This window comes from Cardiocondyla obscurior, linkage group LG04, assembly GCF_019399895.1.
Source record: "Cardiocondyla obscurior isolate alpha-2009 linkage group LG04, Cobs3.1, whole genome shotgun sequence".
Taxonomy (NCBI): Eukaryota; Metazoa; Arthropoda; class Insecta; order Hymenoptera; family Formicidae; genus Cardiocondyla; species Cardiocondyla obscurior.
Window position 1 is genome coordinate 9,626,482 of NC_091867.1, and position 18,300 is coordinate 9,644,781.

The following is an 18,300-nucleotide window of genomic DNA, read 5'->3' on the forward strand; positions in this document are numbered from 1 at the left end:
TTGAGATGCGTGGGGCAGATATATAATCTAGTCAATTTGACACCCTCATCGACGTTCTAATGGGTGCTTTCAACTCCGGACGATGCCAGTTAGATGCAGTTATCTCCTGGCAAATGCTTCGTTCGCTTGTCTGTCGATCGCTGTCCCCCGAACAATTTATGTTGTTAAGGATTTATTGATTGAAGCTTTCTTCCTCGGACGGTTTACGGAAATCTCTCTCTAAACGTCTTTGTATCAACGTTGATATATTGAAAGCTCGGATTGGCCTATAAATCGATTCGGTGAAAATTAAATTTGTTTAAATGTATTAATGTATTCAATACGGAATACGTAATATTGTTACAGAGATCATAGATTTTGTAATCAATTACCAAACGTTCAAGCGCATTCGAATTGTATGGCATGTGAGTGTCTGTCTTTTAATAAAGTCTTGTAAAGTCACGGAAGGACAAGTGAGTGGAATAAAATATACATGTTTCAAGATTTTAGTTCTTCTTTTTCTGGATTGGTCACTAACGCTGTCGGCACCGTGTGCAACGATACTTCTATATACTTTTTTGACGGCAAAAATCTGAAAATAATAAAAATAAATAAATACATAATTTTCTCCAATTTTCTTCAAACTCCTCCAAATATAAAAAAAAAAAAATTTATAACCAAGTACTAAAACATATACCTGGTCATAAACGGTGGAAAGTGATCTGGATTGATATCGTTTATATCTGGAGCGCCGCAGATAAAGCTAACTATCGTGCCGATAACCATCACGATCAAAGCTCCCAATAGCGTGTAATACATAAAAGATATCCTGTAGAGAATGAAAGGCTCGTCTGCAGATTCGACCTGCATCGGATTCTGCGTCACCGTAGTCGTACGATTGAACAGACCGGGCACATTCAAGCAACCCTCCGTTGTCGAGGGTAGCGGCTTGTAATAGAGACGGCGATTGGCCATGTGCCACTGCGCACCGACGATGATCCACATCATCGTAATCATTGAAGCCAGTCCGCCGATCACCGCTCCTTTCGTCGTTGCCCAAGGCACTAGCATTCCCAACGAGAACAAGCCCAGCATTGCACCGGCGGTGATACCGGTCACGGTCAAAGACAGCTGAAAGATGTCGCCGAGACGGTCTACAATGAACACCATGCCCACGCACAAGATTCCCAGAAGAACCACTGTCACCTAGAAACGACGTAAACCATTTTAGAATCTCGAAATTAAACCGTACAAAAATCTACGCTCCGAATTGTTTGCATTTTTATAAGTTTAGCGAGTCTCTCGTTTAACGACATTGTTTTCTTGAGAACGAAGAAGGAAGGAAAGAAGGAAGTCCTTTATTTTTCTTGCGGTTTCGTGATGTAATATATTACGCCTTTGTACCTTCATAATGTTGGCGGCTTTAGTTTCTTTGTCGTTGCTCTCTGGCACCCAGCGATCGATGAAATCCTCGTAAATCGTTCCGGAAACTGTGTTCAACCCGGCGCTCATTGTCGAGAGGCCGGCGCTCACCAGACCGGCGAGAAAGAGACCAGGAAGTCCCGGAACGTTCGCGGCTACATCCAGCACGTAATACGGCAATATCTTGTCACTTCTTGCTACCACCTAGAAACAAGCTGATTCTCTTCATTGGAATCTTCACGAGAGGCGATTCGTTTAATCCTTGATTGCTCAACTTTTTAATCTTACTTTAATTACAAGATTTATTGCATTTTTATGACGCTAGTATGGCTGAAAGAGATAAGATAAAAAGAATTTGAAGAGTCTATTGATACAATAAATCTAATTCTAAAAATTTACTTTGGATTAAAATTGAAGAAAAATTGTACCATTTTTAATCTTTCGTATTGTTCAACTTTATGAAATAAAAAAGTTTTTCTGCTTCACTTTTATTTAATTTTAATTTCTTATTTTATTTTTATCGAAAATAATGATGCTATTTGCGATGTCTGAGTCGCAGAATAATTTGTATTAATACAATGCTTCAGTCGAGCATACTTATTCCTCTGCCTTTTTAAAACTTTGTTAGACGTCTGCAAGTCTCACTTACCTTAGAGGTTTGAGATACGATAAAGGCTAATAAACAATGAAATAAACTTACATGTGCAGTTATGGGATCACATTTGTGATATCTAGCGTACATTGTGAGGCCGGTGAAAACGGAAATTATTTTTACAAATACTAGGCCCACAGCTAGAAACCATATTGACCTGAAAAAAGATGTGTGTGTAAAAGAACGTTATTTATTCTTAAGAAAATGTTTAATTCCTCGTAACGTGTTAAAATAAATCGTACGATATTTAAAGAACCAATACTTTGCACTTACTTTCGCGCCTCGCTGATAGTGGGTACTGCTAGAAATCTTTGCATCGAGACCTGGCTGATGCCTAATCCTGCCAGCCACGTCATTACCATTCCCACTGTCATGCCCCAAAATGAATTTCTAGTGAAAGGGCTGGGATCCATGCTGTGCGAAAGAGAATCGAGAATATTAGTCAATTTATTAAATACAGTTGTAATAGCCAGAGCACCGCTTTGTTATTAGAACAACAATTATTATTTCGTAGTTAATTAACTGCAATAAGAGATATTCTATGAAATTAATGTTAGGATATTACAGCGTGATTAGTATTTTGCTGCGTTTAACAAACGTGTCACGCAATATTATCAATGCGCCACTATATCAGAAATTTAACAGAGGATAACGCAACGAGAACAAATACAATTACGAAAATAACTAACGGAATTGAATTCGATACGCGTACGGTTGATATCTAAAAGATTGACGTGCAAAGTAATTTAATAATATCCTACAAAACCGGAAACGCGTGCGCTAGAAATATCGCAGGCTTTTTTTTCCACTTTACTTTGCATTTCCCGAGGTCAGCGTGCAATCGATGCGTCTCAAGTAAATTAATTATATCTTACTAGATTTTAATTAAACGAGCAGCGTTTAATCCTCTGTCCTTCTCGTTGGAAAGCAATGGAGTGGTCGCGAGTCTTACATAAGTTTAAAAAAAAAATACACCTGTTCTTACTTCCAAAACACAATTCTACCACCCTTCTCGGCTATTCTCCAAGTCTCGCCGATGCCGCCCACGGCGATCGTTCCCAGTATCAAAACGGCAATGAGACTTCCGACAGTCACCGTCATCTGAACCGTATCCGCCCATACGACAGCCTTCAGACCTCCCTATATAAGAATACATATATATATATATATATATATATTTTTTTTTCTCTTTTTTTTTTTCAAAGAGAGATTACTCGCACAATAAAGGTATCAGTGTCAGTCACGGTGCGACGTGCACAGAATCAAACGGTCGGGGGACTCGGTGAAACGTAAACCCGGAGGAGAGATCGTAACACAATTGCATAATGACGTTACAATGCAACGCAACGCTATACATATATATACGTATTTGATAAATCGTTATCGATTCATACAAACTTTATCGTATATCAAGAAACCTACGTAATCCGCGTGGTACTTCGTGCTTTAATGACAGACAGTCAGTTTTAAAACGCGGTTCGTAAGCTGCGTAAACCGAAAGGCACGGTCGGCTCGAATTGTCTGAGCTTGTGTGTTCTGGAAAAAGAAAAAAGAGAAAAAGGAAAAGATTTCAGCAAATGTTAATGTTGCGTCTAACGAGCTTTCAAGAAGCGTTTGCTCTTCCTTACCGCTGATCTCTAGAAATATCGCAGTTATCTTTACGTAGCGGAGCGATGCACATTTCGTGCACACATTATTATCCAGCGTACTATTATCCAAACAAGCGCAAGGCCCGGGCAAACAATGGGTTCAATCTCGTCATCGTTTTTGTGTACCTTGTTCGAGTGGCAGGGCGGCGGGTGCACGGTCGTTACTTATTTAGCGCGACGCCGCGTCGTAAATAATCCAGCAACTTACAAGACTGATAAGACCGCGATCTGTTCAGCAAATTCCTCCCTAAACAATCGTTCGCCCGGCAGCCGTTCGCAGCCGTATGTCTCATCTAACCAAACTTCAGATAGTCCGCGACGTCACGGCTTCAAGATGACGTCAGCAAAACACGCGTCGCTCTATCCCGCGCTCGCGATCATCTATTTCAAACGCGGTACTACGATTTTTTTTACGATCTCCGAAAGATCTGTTTCGACGTGCGAACAAGTGCGATCGTCGATAGACGATAAGGGCGACGAGTAATTCTTCGCGCGCAATGCAAGCTTTATGGTCTATATTCAGACCGGCACGGTGAATAAATACTTAATATATAATCATCTTGAAATAAATTCTGTCTGAAAAAAAAAAAGATTAAGATAAAATGCTTCAGAAATGAAAGCTCGATACTTGTACGGTGATTATAGCTGTACGCCACTTACGATGGTCGTGTAGAAGATGCACACCATGCATATCACCGGCGCGACGTAATGCAGATTCATCCCGGTCGCTTGTGAAAAGGCTAGCGCCGGCACGTAGATGATCAACGGCACGTAGATCACCAGCGCGAGGGTGTAGAGGAAGGACGCTAGTTGCCGGACCGGCCTGGCAAACCGAATCTCTAGATACTCGAAGGTGCTCGTTAGCTGCAGCTTGTAAAACACTGGCAGGTACACACACACGATTATAAAACAGCTGATGAAGGATGTAAAAATACAAGCCGCGTATTGAGTCCCGTACTGATACACCTCGGAAGGAACGCCGAGCAAAGACACTCCCGATATGTGACTGAAATAAATGTTGCAAGAAAAAAAAAAAAAAATAATAGTAATAATATTTATATATTTATAATTATTTAAAATATTTTTTATATTAATATTTTTTTTAATAACGACAAAATGCGTGAAATATGTTAAGTCACCTCGCTATCAGGCTCATGCTAATTGGAAGAAAGGACATGGTTTTGCCGCCGAGTAAATATTCCGTGGTATTATCCTGTTTCGTGCTGAAGAAACCGAAGTAGACGCCGATGAGGACGCTAACGCCCAGCAGGCCACCAAAGAGGGTGTAATCGGTCCATCCGAAAGTGAGCTCCTTCAGCTCGTGGCCAACGAAAAACGACTCCGTATTATTGACGACCATTTTAGATACGCTGGGTGAAAAGGTCCGTGTAAAGGATCGTCTCGCGTTAGAAATACATAGATAATTCGTTGTAAAAGCATGAACGCTGCTGTCAATTATACGTACATATCTTCGATTACTTCCTTCCTGTTGCGCAGGAATCCGAGTACCGCGTTAGCGTCTGAAGTGGCGTACCGCGCTGGCGATAAAGCGACTGATTTTCGGAAAACTGTCGTTCACACGTCCACGATCTAATCATGTATGTGTCTAATAATAAAACAGCCTTGCTGGAATTTGGAAAAGTACCGAACGCAATCCACATACCCACTGGCAATGATGACGTGCAATGTGTTACTATATGTTAGGCCGATATTCAACTTGGTATCAGTTTAATTTACGGTATCGCAGATAAAACTCTGTGATTCGCAAATAAACGAAAATTCTTAAATAGGCAAGCGCCTTTGTGCTGCACTTCGTGCCAAAAATTAATGCCATCACCGCTATCATACTTGTTTGCCAAAAATTTGCACGGACTTCTAGTCGTATATCCTTCGCGATAACGCGATGACGTGCCCCATAGAACAATCGCATATGCGATTCCTGTCGAATATATTTTCTCGTCTGCTAATTTTTTTAACAACGTACAGGTTTACCTGAAGTGTTTTTATTCAAATATCTTTATTTAACAGTGGTGAGGAAAGAACTTTCGGCGTCTGTTTTTATGGTTCTGATATCTCAATCCAATTTGCCGCAATAAGTATTCCAGGAGTCTTAAGAAAAATAAGGAAAATGATTTAACATGCGTACCAGAATACATATTTTATTATACATTTTTATCTATGCAAGGTGATTCTTAGGACGTTTATCATATTATATAAGAATCACAGTGTATAATTATACCTTTGTTATCCGTTAATGTGCGCCGTACAGCAACCATTCAGTTAATTGTTGCATATTTTGTTGTTTTTCATTTATATTACACTCACCGAATAATTTTTCTAAGATTTGCACTTCGTCGGATTCAAAATCCTTCATAGGATTCAAAGGAGTTATCGTCATACTTGGCAACGTAACGTCATAATAAAGAAAAATCTAAAACGTAAATGTATCTCATTATTACCGTCACGAATATGAATAATAATTAATTTCCTTGTGTGCAAATGAAAACCTTGTTGTTGAAAGTATTGTACACTAGGCTAGGACTAGATGTTCCTGGCATCACGTTGTAATTTCCTGTGCAAAATGCTCTGACTGGTTCCTCGAATTGAAACCGTACGCTATGTCGTTGTTGATCCAAAATGTAAGTCTGTCCATCCCAAGCGCAGGCAATTATTTCGTCAGAATTATCACCTGTGACATCCAATCGACACAAAGCAAATATCTGATGATCTACTTGCATAGCCCTATAATAATAAAATTATATAATATATTAATGAACTATGGAAGTATCTAAATATCATTACATTTTATTGCTTACCATAAAATGACTTCATCTTGAACTAACATAATAGTTCCATCAAGTGTTGCTAAAGCATACGGTTTTCCTTTCAAACCATTTTCATTGCGGACTTCATTATTTAAATCTGTATTTTGCTTTGTACTTCCTTCCTCCCGAGTTTTTTCTGTTGATGCGGATTTATTAATATTGCAGTTATTATTATTATTGCTACTGCTCTCATTATTATTATTGTAGGTAAACTTTTTAAAAGATGGCAACAACGTGTCTTTCGTAGTCTTACTATCGTATTCTCCGAGAATAACATTGCCACCGATAAAATTTCCGTCCATTTCATCAGCACTTGAAGACTCGATGGGATTATAAAATCTAACTGGTCCTTGATTTTCTACTGTGAAATCTTTACCGTATTGACCGACCATATCTAAACTATTTTTTCGAAACGCCGGTTGCGAGTAATTCCTTTTAAACTCCAGAGATGCTGGTTTGAAGGTTTTCACATCTAGCTGAGTATCGTCTGTAAAACTTTGCTTCGGCAATTTATCTTTGGGCATGTAACTAGACATTTTATGTTCAATCGTCGAAATAAATGGCGTTATTCCCGGCTCCAAATTTCCTATAATTTCCGTTGAAATATTTTGATTGCGCATCCTAGATATTCCTAAAGTCTGGTAATCTACAGCCTCGCATGAACTATTCTTTGATTGACAATCTTCAGAATTGCACTTGATTCGCATAAAAGTACCACCAGGCTGTGCAACCAGAAGAGTTGGCGTACCGTCAGCAGTATGCTAAAAATAATTAATCGAATTAACGCGCGCATCGCCTAATTAAACAATTTTTTTTTTATTTGGTGACATATAACAAAATTTATATTTTACCGTACGTACTTGCAACGTAACTGTGCCTATTTGATTAGTGCACTCCCATTTATTTAGGCCAATTAATTTTCCTGTTTCTAAATCAGCATTACTTGACCATCTGTACGATCTCACAACGCGGTCTGTCAGGCCAAGTATCATTTCATTAGCACCATCTTTATCGACATCAGCTATCAGCACTATCTTTGTATTAGTTGGGATTCTTTGTACATGTACACATTCCATTTTCCCCGAGAGTTCATTTACATCATTAGTATTGTCAACATGTTCTGTGTTTTGAGAATTTCCTATATCTGCAAAAATATATCCTATCAAAATTATATAATTTTTTTTTTTTTTGCGAAATATATTGCTTTAAAACTCAGACTTACCAATACTTGTTTTAAAATTATCTTGCTCGTTTGTGTCTTTACCAATATGTTGACTTACAGGTATGTTAGAATTGTTAGGATTGACAGATCTGGGACTGTAAAATATATGGGTCCATCCGTCGCCACATATGACCACAAGTGCATTACGTCCATAATTAAAAATATCTCCAATTGCTACACTAGTTATAAGACCAAGGCCAGTGATTTTCTGCCATAACTCTGATCCCTATTACATAAGAACAAATGTTATTTATAGCTTGAAATAAGATAATTTTAATTGTTTTAGTCACCAGATATTTACTTTGAAGATATAAAGCTCTCCTTCAGCAGTGCCAACAACTAATTCATTATCACCATCATTATCAACATCTCCTACAGTCAATCCATGCCTGTGCATAATTTTTTATTATAATTTATTTACTAAACAAAAATTAAAAAAAATTAAACTTACCTGCATACAGTACCAGGTAATTCCCATTGCAATTTCTTTACAAAGCTAACAGCTCTCATGATTAGATTTTATAGACTGTAGCTGTTGCCATCTACTTGGTGGCCAAACTATATGAGTAGCTTTTGCTGTTACCAGACCCAAAGATATTGGTCCAAAGGTATTAGAATCCATAGAATGTCCAATGTGATCTCCTTCTAACCAGCAATATCCTTCTGGCACCTGTAATCAAGTGTACAGATAAGAAATAATAATCTATCAATTATACAATTGCAAAACAAATACAAAGTATTATTATTCTCTGCTACATATACAATAATTACTGTTATAAATTCATACTTGAAGAACATTGATCTTATATCCACGCGTGCCTATAACATCTCCGGCAAGTCCCACAACTCTCTTGATGAGCGTTTGATTCGGCTCTTTGGGAGACACGATGCACACTACGTCACCACGATGTATGTCTCGATTCCGCACGATCCACCGATTCAGGAACACAAAGTCAGAATACCGCAGGTCTGGATTTAATGCAGGTTGCATCGAGATCCCGTCCACTCTTGCGACATATCCGACTGTATCGCAGAAAGCAATCCCGATCGGGATGCCTATCAAGAACCAACGTAAAAAACGTCGGATTCTCATTTATCAGACCTTCGTAGGGAAGAAAATGTAAACTGCTCCTCTGATCTTAATGCACTTATTCCGACAGCACGGAGGATCAATCATCACTTGCTACCTACGCAATTAATCGGATTTAAATATTTAATTAAGTGGCGATAAAATTATCACATGAATTTTAATATAGGAACAAAACTTTTTCATGTAAGTTATGTGTACATACGTACGATGAAAGGCAGATATAGCATTTGCGACGGCGGTTAGCGTACGTGAACTTAACGTGGTATGCGTCGTCACACACGAAGGTCACGAAGCGCCGTACGTATATGCAGCGGAGATAGTGGGACGCGTTCCCCCTCCACCCCTCGGCGACCGGCGCACCCACGATGCGCCACGGCACACGTACGCACATGCTTCGTATGAGAATCGACGAACACCACGGTAAGGAACGTATGATAACCACCGTCGCCGAAGCACATGCCATACTTGCCTTTCAGTCATCAGTGTTACGTACGAAACTTCCTGCAGTGTAACCTAACCTACTATCAAGTATTTTCCTTTTTTAAGAGCATACAAAAAAAATTAAATTAAAATATCTTATACGTGTTTTACCGAAATTAGAAGAAAAGATGGGATGAAATAATAAAACGATACCTCGATGTTTGGCTCGTGTGGAACAGTGTGGAAGCCATAAATTTTGGAGATAAAGATGGAACCTGGGACCTAGGACTTTATTCTTTCTGTCGTGTGCGAACCAGTGCCAGTCCACGGATCTAGTTTCATGAGTTGGTGAGTTTGGTCTCGTTGTTGCTGCGCCATTGCTCATCATGAGCTCGGTGCGGGTTGTTGGGTATTTCTGACGTCCAGAAAAGGTACACATATTTTGGAGCAAACTGTGAAAATTGCGACTGATGTAGCAGGGTAGCGTAATTTTGCGTGGAAAATAATTAACGAGTTGATTATTCGGGTGTCTTACTAAGCTACCGTTGTGTTGCGGCAGCATTTTTAGAGACACTGGTCTCGATTATTAACTGTCGCTCGTAGTTTAGGTTAATTCGCCATTAGCCGTGCGATAAAGTTTGTTTATTACATAATGATAAACTGATGTTACCAGCTTAGTTCGTGGCGAGATGTTGAGACTGCCGATCGTGCGGGCCACGGGCCTGACAGGTGGAAGGCATTGTGCTCTCAGCTTTCACACGACGTCCAGCAAGTCGCAGCAACAGGAATTGATCGAGCTCTTCATCGATGACAAGCCTGTGCAAGTACCGCCGGGAACGACAGTTCTGCAGGTTTGCGTCCACATATTTTTCAGGTTTTTGTCTATTTTCTTTTTTTTTTTCTTGTCTCTGTTGCAAGAAATCCATGATTTTTAAGTCTTTATTTAAATAAATTCGTGTAATAAATATTGTATAAAATTAATATTTTTAGATACTTAACTTTTAGTATTATACGCTGAAATTAGACGACTGTCGTAATAAAAAGAAAATGTTTTCTTTTTTTAAGGCTGCTGCTAAAGTAGGAGTGGAAATACCAAGATTCTGTTATCATGAACGTCTTGCAGTAGCTGGAAATTGCAGGATGTGTCTTGTTGAAATAGAAAAGCAAGTCAAGGTCTGTAACATAGAAAATAATTGTAAAATATACTAATAGTTATTTGATTGTATTTGTTAATTATATTATATATTAATTTATATTAATTATATATAAATAAAATTAATTTTATAGCCGATTGCTGCATGTGCTATGCCAGTGATGAAGGGCTGGAGAGTGAAAACCAATTCTGACTTAACGCGAAAAGCCCGCGAGGGTGTAATGGAGTTTTTACTAGTTAACCATCCATTGGATTGCCCGATCTGCGATCAGGGTGGGGAGTGTGATTTACAAGATCAAAGTATGGCTTTTGGAACCGATAGGAGTAGATTCGTTGATATCAACTTCTCTGGAAAGAGAGCAGTGGAAGATAAGGACATGGGACCGCTAATCAAGACAGTTATGACGCGCTGTATACACTGCACAAGGTGCATTCGGTTTGCTTCAGAAGTAGCTGGTATTGACGATTTAGGAACTACTGGTCGTGGTAACGATATGCAGGTAAATTTAATCGATTATATATAGAGTGTTTTATATAACATTTTGCTTTAAAAAAATGGGTACTTGCATAACAGCTATATAATTATTTTAAAGGTGGGGACATATGTTGAGAAAATGTTCTTGTCGGAGTTATCTGGCAATATCATTGACCTCTGTCCAGTGGGTGCGCTAACTAGTAAGCCGTATGCATTTGTTGCTCGCCCTTGGGAGACCCGTCGTACCGACAGTATTGATGTGCATGATGCTGTCGGCAGCAACATAGTTATCTCTCACAGAACCGGAGAGGTTCTGAGAATATTACCGAGAGTGAACGAGGTGAATATTTTTAATATAATTAAAAAATATATAAAATGTGTAATTATATTACATGTCACTAATATAGTTAATAATATATATTTCAGGAAGTGAACGAGGAATGGCTTTCGGACAAAGCTCGTTTCTCATACGACGGACTTAAAAGACAAAGACTCATTACGCCGATGATGAAGATTAATGGAAAATTGCAATCTGTGGATTGGGAAGACGCTCTTGTTGCCGGTTAGAATTAATTAATAATTATTATTTACGTATATCTCTTTAATCGATTGAATATTTTATTAGTAATCGGATAGTTTAATAACGTCTTTAATCTCGATTAGCTGCTAAACCTCTAACTAACGTATCGGCGGACAAGTGCGCTGCAATTGCTGGTAAATTGGTGGATGCTGAAGCCCTAATCGCTATGAAAGATCTAGTGAACAAATTGGGCAGCGAGGGGTTGGCCACGGAACAATGTTTCCCGAAAGACGGATCGGGCATTGATCTCAGAAGTAGTTACCTTCTGAATAACACAATCGCTGCGGTGGAAGATGCGGACGTCGTAATATTAATTGGTACAAATCCAAGATATGAAGCACCGCTAATAAATACACGTCTCAGAAAGGGCTATCTGCACGGTGAACAAACAATTGCCCTTATTGGTCCAGATGTAGATCTGACATACGAACACGAGGTACGGTATCGTTAGCTTTTATTTATTTTTTAATAATAGCATGCAGATTATGTGATAAATTATTTATAAAACTTATATTTTATAAAATATAATTTTTTTCAGCACTTGGGAGAATCTTTCGATACAATAACGAAATTACAAAACGGTTCGCATCCGTTCAGTGCTACTTTGAAAGAAGCTAAAAAACCACTTGTTATTTTGGGTGCTGATCAGCTAACTCGAAAGGACGGAGCTAAAATTCTCTACGAAACTCAAGCATTGGCTAAAGCTTTAGGAGACAACTCAAAGGTACTTACTTTGTTGCTATTAATGACTATAGTAATTTCGTAGAAATTGTATTAATCACATTTTTTGCTTTAGACTTCACAGGATTGGAAGATCTTGAATATATTGCATACAAATGCATCTCAAGTCGCTGCTTTAGATATCGGTTACGGCTCAACTGTGGAAGAGATTAAAGAGCAACAACCGAAAGTTCTGTTCCTTTTGGGTGCTGATGATGCAAATATTAAAAAAGAAGATTTTCCAAATACATTTATTATTTATATAGGTATATATAAATATAATATTGCAGCCATTAAAAGTATCAAAGATAGAATAGAATTTATATTTTTAATTTTTTTATGAAATTGTTACCATCGACCATTATTCGTGATTTTAGGAAGTCACGGTGATGCTGGAGCAGCCATTGCAGATGTTGTGTTGGCTGGAGCAGCATACACTGAAAAAGTCGCAAGTTATGTTAACACTGAAGGTCGCTCCCAACAAACGTGTGCGGCACTTACACCACCTGGCTTAGCACGTCCAGATTGGAAAATTATTCGTGCTCTTTCTGAGGTAATATAATATATAAAATTAATTTACACAAAGCAAAAAACTTTGCAAATATCCCGATCGTTAGCTTAATCGAAACATGAAATGATACATTTTTGTTAAATTACTATAGATGGCTGGAGTTACCTTACCTTATGATAATTTAAACGACGTAAGAAATAGACTCGAAGAAGTTGCACCTCATCTGGTCAGATACGGCGATGTTGAACCAGCTAATTTCTTTACGCAAGCTTTCGAAATAGCCAAGGTTTGTATTTCAATTAATAAATAATTTTTTTATCGAACAAATATTCTTAAATTTGAAAATATTATATTATTCCTATGTATTTTGTTATGCGCAGCAACAGTCCAAAGGATCGTTTCTATCAGATCCTGTAGACATCAAACATAAGACGTTAGATCAATTCTTCATGACTGACGTGGTATCGCGAGCATCTTTAACCATGGCAAAGTGCGTTCAAGCGGTTTTAAAACAACGTCAAAGTACAGTATAATTATTATTCAATGTTGCATAAATTGTTGAATAAAATTCTCACCTGCTAGTTACTTGATATTACTGGCTAACTATTACGACATCCTGCAGCCAGTGACAAAAGAAAAAAACGTTTACAGGTACGTTAAAAAAAAGCATCAAGATGTATTTATAGAGCTCTGTATATTAAACTACTGAAAATGGAAATTTACAAATGTTGTCCCTGTTAGTCCCATTAATTGTATATACATTCGTGGTTACTAGAATAATAAGTTATTTAAAAATAAATACATTTTGTTGGGTAACTTTGCAAATATCGTTTATAAAGAATAAACCGAGCATCAAATTATGTTGAACATGTACATATAGGAATGTTTGATAATGATTTTTTTTTCAGTTTACAATTGGTTTCTACAATATCATAATTTTTTTTTACAAATTTACTGAACACTTAAACATATTAACATGCATTACAGAATTAGTCCGGTATTGTATTTTAGTTAAAATATTTTTTTGTTACATGTCGAATTTATGCATTTTTAGCTTTTGAAAACATTAATCAATTTATACAACTGTGCGCATATACTAGTTTACACGTTTGTAAATGTACATTTGCAAGTTATATTTTATATGTTTTCATTATTTATGACACATTTATGACATTTATTTATTTATAAAATAAAATCTTAGAAAATCTGAAAGAGCTTGCTTACCAACGTAAGAACTATTTCATTCATTACGTCTTAATTACTCGATTCTGGTTGATCGTCTGTGTCAAGTTCGCCGGAACTTTCGTCAGATTCAACCTAAAAAAAAAAGATATTTTATTTATTACACGTTATATGAAAGAATTTCGTAAAACATACCTTGTCTCCTAATTCAATTAATCGTTCTCTGTACAATGTAATTTTATTATCTTGATCCGTCATGAGTTCTAAGAGATCTTCTTGGTCTTTCTTTAATTTCTCTAGTTCGTCTGTCTTCAGTTTTAATTGATATTCCAGTTCCGATTCCCTGTTTTCTTTATTTTTTTCATTGTGCTGTTGCACTATGTACGTATATTCGGCTAAACGGTTTTCTAAATCTGCAACCATTATTTTATATGTCTGCAATTCCTTTTCCAAATCGAGATTGTTACTAGAAGTAATTGTTTCCTTTCCATCGCCTATATTAGCTTGTGCAGCTCGAAGAACTAAATTTTGATCTCGTAAATGACTAACGGTCGAACGAAGATCTTCGATTTGTGCCTGCAACAACGTTAAAAAATTTTTTTGTTAAATATATAAGCTTTTTTTTATAAAAAAAAATTCTATTTACCTCAAGGTCTTGCTTTTCTTTTGTAAGACAATTATTAGCTTGATTTAGTTTTTGAATTTGTGTATCTTGGTCTCTGATCAAATCTTTATACTGTGTAACTAATATGTTATCGGGTAAGTTCATCACAGATAATTGATTCTTATTTTGATGTTCATTATTAACGTCTATCACCGATTTTATTATAACGCCTAGAAAAAAAAAATATTGCATTTAAAAGAAAATTAATAATATTAGTTTTTAAGAAATTTAAATATTTGTACAATGAAAAGCAGATATGGCATTTGTTGCGACGAGCGGCTGGCGTACATGACTTTTCCCTCTCTCGGCCGCCGAGTGCGGGGAGGGGTAGTAGATAGTAGGCCGCGTTCCTCCTCAATCCTCTGTGACCGGTGCTCCGCAACACATCTACGCGCGCGCTTCGTGTGAGATTCGACGTACATTACACCAAGATCACGTACGCTAGCCGCCGTCGCAGCACCACGAACGTCATTTCTAACGATGAATGTACATAAATACCTTCTAAACTTTTTAGTAATCTACAAAATTCATAATCAAGCAAAAGTTCCGATGGATTTTTAGCTGATGACTGTGGGTGTTTTAATGTTCGGGAATATATCTCGTGCCTGGCGATACCACCGATTGCATCTTGAAACTTTTCAAAACCTATTCTGTTTTCAATTAAATTGCACATTTTTTCCTAAAAAATACAAAAAAATTATTTAATATACTACAAGGTAAATTTAATTCTTCGTCCCGTGTATAGATTTTCAAATTTACAAGTTACGAACAGACAATACAAATTTCAAAGTTTCTTAATTATAATTTTTTGCGATTTTAGTACCCACCTAAAATATTTAACAAAAAAAAAGAATGTTAACAAGTTAAAATATAGACTTTATAAATCAGTTTGTGCTTACTTTCGTATAAGTAGGTACACTATTATCGTTGAAGTGCACGCAAATACCAATAAGCAAAGCGCACATGCTTTGCAGCAGTATCTCTTGTAAGTCATCGTTATTTTCTTGCGAGGATAAAAGAGCCATTAAATATGCCACCGAAGATTCGATAGCTAGGAATGATTTTACCGCGAGCGGACAATACGAGATCCATCGGCAAAGTAAAATTAGCAGGCCTAATTTACACTGCGTTTTGTTACCCTGCTGTAAAAGCATAACGCATTGCTGCATAAGCGTCACTGGTGGTTTTCCGATATTGGTTGCAAGAAGCACTCTTAAAAGTTGTTCCTTTTGACTGTTCTCTATGAGAGCGTGCGACAATGCCACTGCAGAGAACCAATTTGATACAGAATCTGTAGAAAATAATCCGCCGCACAACAACTGTCCTAACAACAAACATACATAAAATTGTGTTATTCTGTAATTCAATCGGGAAAGTTCGTCTAGAAACAGAGTTCCTTTATATTTTAAATAAAATTTACAAACCTGTTGTTAGAGACGGAGCCTCGTTGCCTTGTGGCAACAAAGTCTGGATTAATTGCATCTGCCCCACTTCGTTCTTGTACAGAAAGCATTGGAAGCAATATAATACTGAACATCGTAAAACAAACGGTTGCTTTTCGTTTACCATAGACATCAGTAAAACGACAATAGCAGGTCTATAATATTTTTAGATATTTTTTTAATTCTTTTAATTATTACTCTAAATAATATAGCACGTGTACGTTACATAAAATAAATATTAAGATGAGTGTACCTTGGAGGAATACTCGGTGCCATAACACCTGCCAAAAATTCTTGATTACTAGTATTCCCTCTTATTACTTCCGCTACAGTGTTAATGGTCTCTGTTAATACATCTGCTGGCACTCCGCTAGCCATTAATATATCACACAACGCTTGCAATAATTCGCACGCTCTCATAATTCGTTGACAAGCTGCAACTGCCTTCAAGCAATTGTTCGGTTATTGATTAAAAATAATAACGAAAATATTGCAAATTTTATATAGTATTTTTAAATTACCTGAGCAGGAGCACTTGGAGCTACAAGTGCTCTTACAACTTGTACCATGCAGTGAACATTGGATACTTTTTGTGGACTCCACCCATTTCCAAGATTATTATCTTCCGTTTCATTAGGGATTTGAAACATTGGCGTTAATTTTTGAATATAGCTACCTATAAATAGTATTAAAAATTATTATAAAATCGTAAAAATTGTAAAAATTTTCAACAAGTATCTTACCTTCTTTAAAAAAATTTTGATTACTGAAATTTCCCCTGAGAAGATTTAACATTAACAGAAGACAATCTTCCACAACAATACCACCATCTGCATTTCCTTCTTGTTCAATAACATCAAATATGCGGTCAAATGCATTTTCAAATGCCACTATTTTTTGTATATTAGCATTGCCTTTTGTTAATTGAATGAGCAATAATAAGACCTATGTAAAAAATATAAATAATACATTGTAAGTAAATTAATTATTATTATTCCAAAAGTATTTGCTCAATATAAATAAATTTAGCATACATCATTGCGTATGACTTCTCTGCTGTCAGACAACAAGTCCATCAGTTTAGACACACCCATAGGACTGACTAAGATTATTTCCTGAATATCTTTAGACCTGTTTGCTAGTAAATTCATCAGTAATTTTAATGCTGGCCATCTGACACGAAAGTCAAATTCTTCAAGAAATGTCAATACTAAACCAACACTGTCTGAATTTTTTATAAAAATTTCTGTAAACTGTTCTCCAATCTGGTTCTTAGATCCATGATTATCCACTAAAATAACAAGGCAACAATAATAACATAAGGCAGTTAGATAATAAATCAATTATATCAATGCAGCCTTACATTCTTCATCAAATGCTTCAGGATTTGTTATGTTACACAAAGTATCCAAAGCCAAGCCAATTATTTCACAATCTGTTCTGTCCATTTCCAGCACCTGTCTGAGTGCGTCCATTCCCTGGGCGCCCACTTCCACACGGTACGTGCGAGAAAATGCTTTAAGTGCACGACAGGCATCTCTTCTGTCATCCAGCAAAGTAGAAGACTGTAGCCTATCTACTAATCTCTCCACCTAAATCATAGTACACAAACGTTAAAAAAATAATTTAAAGTATCCGTAATAATGCTCATCGGTTAGCAAGGTTTTTAAAATAATTAGCAATAAAATTTCATTATAATGATCAATCCCAGAACAGAAAAGTAACCTTTATTGCACCAGAAAACATAAGGACTTGTCAGTTTTGCTTACTGTATCGGCGCCTGTTGGCTGTGTCCCAGCGGGTGCGGTTCCCAAGACGGATTTTAGACTGCTTTTAAAGTATTCCATGTCTTCCTCTCAAAAAACTCCGCCGCCTGCCAATGTAAACTTACACGTTACACGTCGACATTTAAAATCATAATACCCAGCCACACAATGACAGGCTATTACACACATATAAAATTCGTAGGAACGGTGCAGCCACGTGCACTGGTGCAGATGGATTCATTATGGTGAATCATGGATCTATGAAACGCTGTGATTGGTCGACGCGTAGTTTCCCTAGCGCGCCGACCAATCACAGCGCTTCATCGATCGCCTGATTGTGAGTTGGTAACAGACTATGTGACTCGTGTTAATGCGTACTACTAGAGGTCACGGCGAGCACGCGGTCCGAGTTCGAAACGAAAATGTCGAGGCATCCGTGCGTCGTAGCCCATTTCTCGTGTCGAATTTGAGAATTTCTCGTGTCGGGAGTATCGTGGACTATCTCGCGAATGTCCAGTGCGCGGAAGGACTCGACACGTGCTACCTGA

At 37.3% G+C, this 18,300-nt stretch overlaps 4 protein-coding genes across 8 annotated transcripts; 1 reads left to right on the plus strand and 3 right to left on the minus strand.

Moving 5' to 3' along the window:
• LOC139102362 (sodium-coupled monocarboxylate transporter 1) lies at positions 1-5,743 on the minus strand. Of its 2 annotated transcripts, XR_011545687.1 has the most exons (10): positions 5,168-5,743; positions 4,842-5,072; positions 4,363-4,708; positions 3,039-3,193; positions 2,327-2,467; positions 2,102-2,210; positions 1,384-1,605; positions 677-1,185; positions 372-571; positions 1-266 (listed from the first exon to the last, which is right to left on the minus strand). XR_011545687.1 is itself a non-coding variant. In XM_070656232.1 (9 exons), the coding sequence occupies exons 2-9, from the start codon at positions 5,060-5,062 to the stop codon at positions 478-480; spliced, it is 1,797 nt and encodes a 598-aa protein (XP_070512333.1). In that variant the 5' UTR covers positions 5,063-5,072; positions 5,168-5,743; the 3' UTR covers positions 294-477. The 2 variants fall into 2 exon arrangements, 1 of the variants encoding a protein (XP_070512333.1); XM_070656232.1 differs by lacking the exon at positions 1-266 and having other exon boundaries at positions 294-571.
• Positions 5,744-5,845: 102 nt separating this feature from the next.
• On the minus strand, positions 5,846-8,400 carry LOC139102361 (KICSTOR complex protein ITFG2). 3 transcript variants are annotated; one of them, XM_070656231.1, is made up of 7 exons: positions 8,201-8,400; positions 8,051-8,138; positions 7,750-7,975; positions 7,388-7,665; positions 6,519-7,288; positions 6,210-6,444; positions 5,846-6,133 (listed from the first exon to the last, which is right to left on the minus strand). In XM_070656231.1, the coding sequence occupies exons 1-7, from the start codon at positions 8,257-8,259 to the stop codon at positions 5,954-5,956; spliced, it is 1,836 nt and encodes a 611-aa protein (XP_070512332.1). In that variant the 5' UTR covers positions 8,260-8,400; the 3' UTR covers positions 5,846-5,953. The 3 variants fall into 3 exon arrangements, with proteins under 3 accessions (XP_070512332.1, XP_070512330.1, XP_070512329.1); XM_070656229.1 differs by having other exon boundaries at positions 7,388-7,671; XM_070656228.1 differs by having other exon boundaries at positions 7,388-7,686.
• Positions 8,401-9,495: 1,095 nt separating this feature from the next.
• Positions 9,496-13,416, plus strand: Nd-75 (NADH dehydrogenase (ubiquinone) 75 kDa subunit). 2 transcript variants are annotated; one of them, XM_070656226.1, is made up of 12 exons: positions 9,496-9,607; positions 9,933-10,110; positions 10,325-10,432; positions 10,547-10,912; positions 11,006-11,227; positions 11,314-11,449; positions 11,551-11,903; positions 12,006-12,191; positions 12,264-12,453; positions 12,565-12,740; positions 12,850-12,984; positions 13,079-13,416. In XM_070656226.1, exons 1-12 carry the CDS (start codon positions 9,600-9,602, stop codon positions 13,229-13,231), a joined length of 2,211 nt encoding a protein of 736 aa, XP_070512327.1. In that variant the 5' UTR covers positions 9,496-9,599; the 3' UTR covers positions 13,232-13,416. The 2 variants fall into 2 exon arrangements, with proteins under 2 accessions (XP_070512327.1, XP_070512328.1); XM_070656227.1 differs by lacking the exon at positions 9,496-9,607 and adding an exon at positions 9,611-9,690.
• P115 (general vesicular transport factor p115) lies at positions 13,351-17,921 on the minus strand. The gene is made up of 12 exons (XM_070656225.1): positions 17,756-17,921; positions 17,350-17,578; positions 17,021-17,277; positions 16,730-16,931; positions 16,508-16,662; positions 16,240-16,430; positions 15,969-16,141; positions 15,444-15,868; positions 15,043-15,223; positions 14,527-14,714; positions 14,076-14,456; positions 13,351-14,015 (listed from the first exon to the last, which is right to left on the minus strand). Exons 1-12 carry the CDS (start codon positions 17,831-17,833, stop codon positions 13,953-13,955), a joined length of 2,523 nt encoding a protein of 840 aa, XP_070512326.1. The 5' UTR covers positions 17,834-17,921; the 3' UTR covers positions 13,351-13,952.
• Positions 17,922-18,300: the final 379 nt, after the last annotated feature.

Excerpts from the sequence above, each read along its gene's own strand:
- LOC139102361 (XM_070656228.1), bottom strand. The coding sequence starts at position 8,259 with ATGAGAGCTGTTAGCTTTGTAAAGAAATTGCAATGGGAATTACCTGGT. Across the intron at positions 6,445-6,518 it reads CAAGATGAAGTCATTTTATG|GGCTATGCAAGTAGATCATC; the intron begins GTAAGCAATAAA and ends TTATTATTATAG. Across the intron at positions 6,134-6,209 it reads ACAATACTTTCAACAACAAG|ATTTTTCTTTATTATGACGT; the intron begins GTTTTCATTTGC and ends TTTACGTTTTAG.
- P115 (XM_070656225.1), bottom strand. The coding sequence starts at position 17,833 with ATGGAATACTTTAAAAGCAGTCTAAAATCCGTCTTGGGAACCGCACCC. Across the intron at positions 17,278-17,349 it reads TGAAGCATTTGATGAAGAAT|TGGATAATCATGGATCTAAG; the intron begins GTAAGGCTGCAT and ends TTGTTATTTTAG. Across the intron at positions 16,663-16,729 it reads TCAAAATTTTTTTAAAGAAG|GTAGCTATATTCAAAAATTA; the intron begins GTAAGATACTTG and ends TACTATTTATAG.
- Nd-75 (XM_070656226.1), top strand. Across the intron at positions 10,913-11,005 it reads GTCGTGGTAACGATATGCAG|GTGGGGACATATGTTGAGAA; the intron begins GTAAATTTAATC and ends ATTATTTTAAAG. Across the intron at positions 11,904-12,005 it reads ATCTGACATACGAACACGAG|CACTTGGGAGAATCTTTCGA; the intron begins GTACGGTATCGT and ends AATTTTTTTCAG.
- LOC139102362 (XM_070656232.1), bottom strand. The coding sequence starts at position 5,062 with ATGGTCGTCAATAATACGGAGTCGTTTTTCGTTGGCCACGAGCTGAAG. Across the intron at positions 3,194-4,362 it reads GCATCTTCTACACGACCATC|GGAGGTCTGAAGGCTGTCGT; the intron begins GTAAGTGGCGTA and ends ATTCTTATATAG. Across the intron at positions 1,186-1,383 it reads AAGCCGCCAACATTATGAAG|GTGACAGTGGTTCTTCTGGG; the intron begins GTACAAAGGCGT and ends CGTCGTTTCTAG.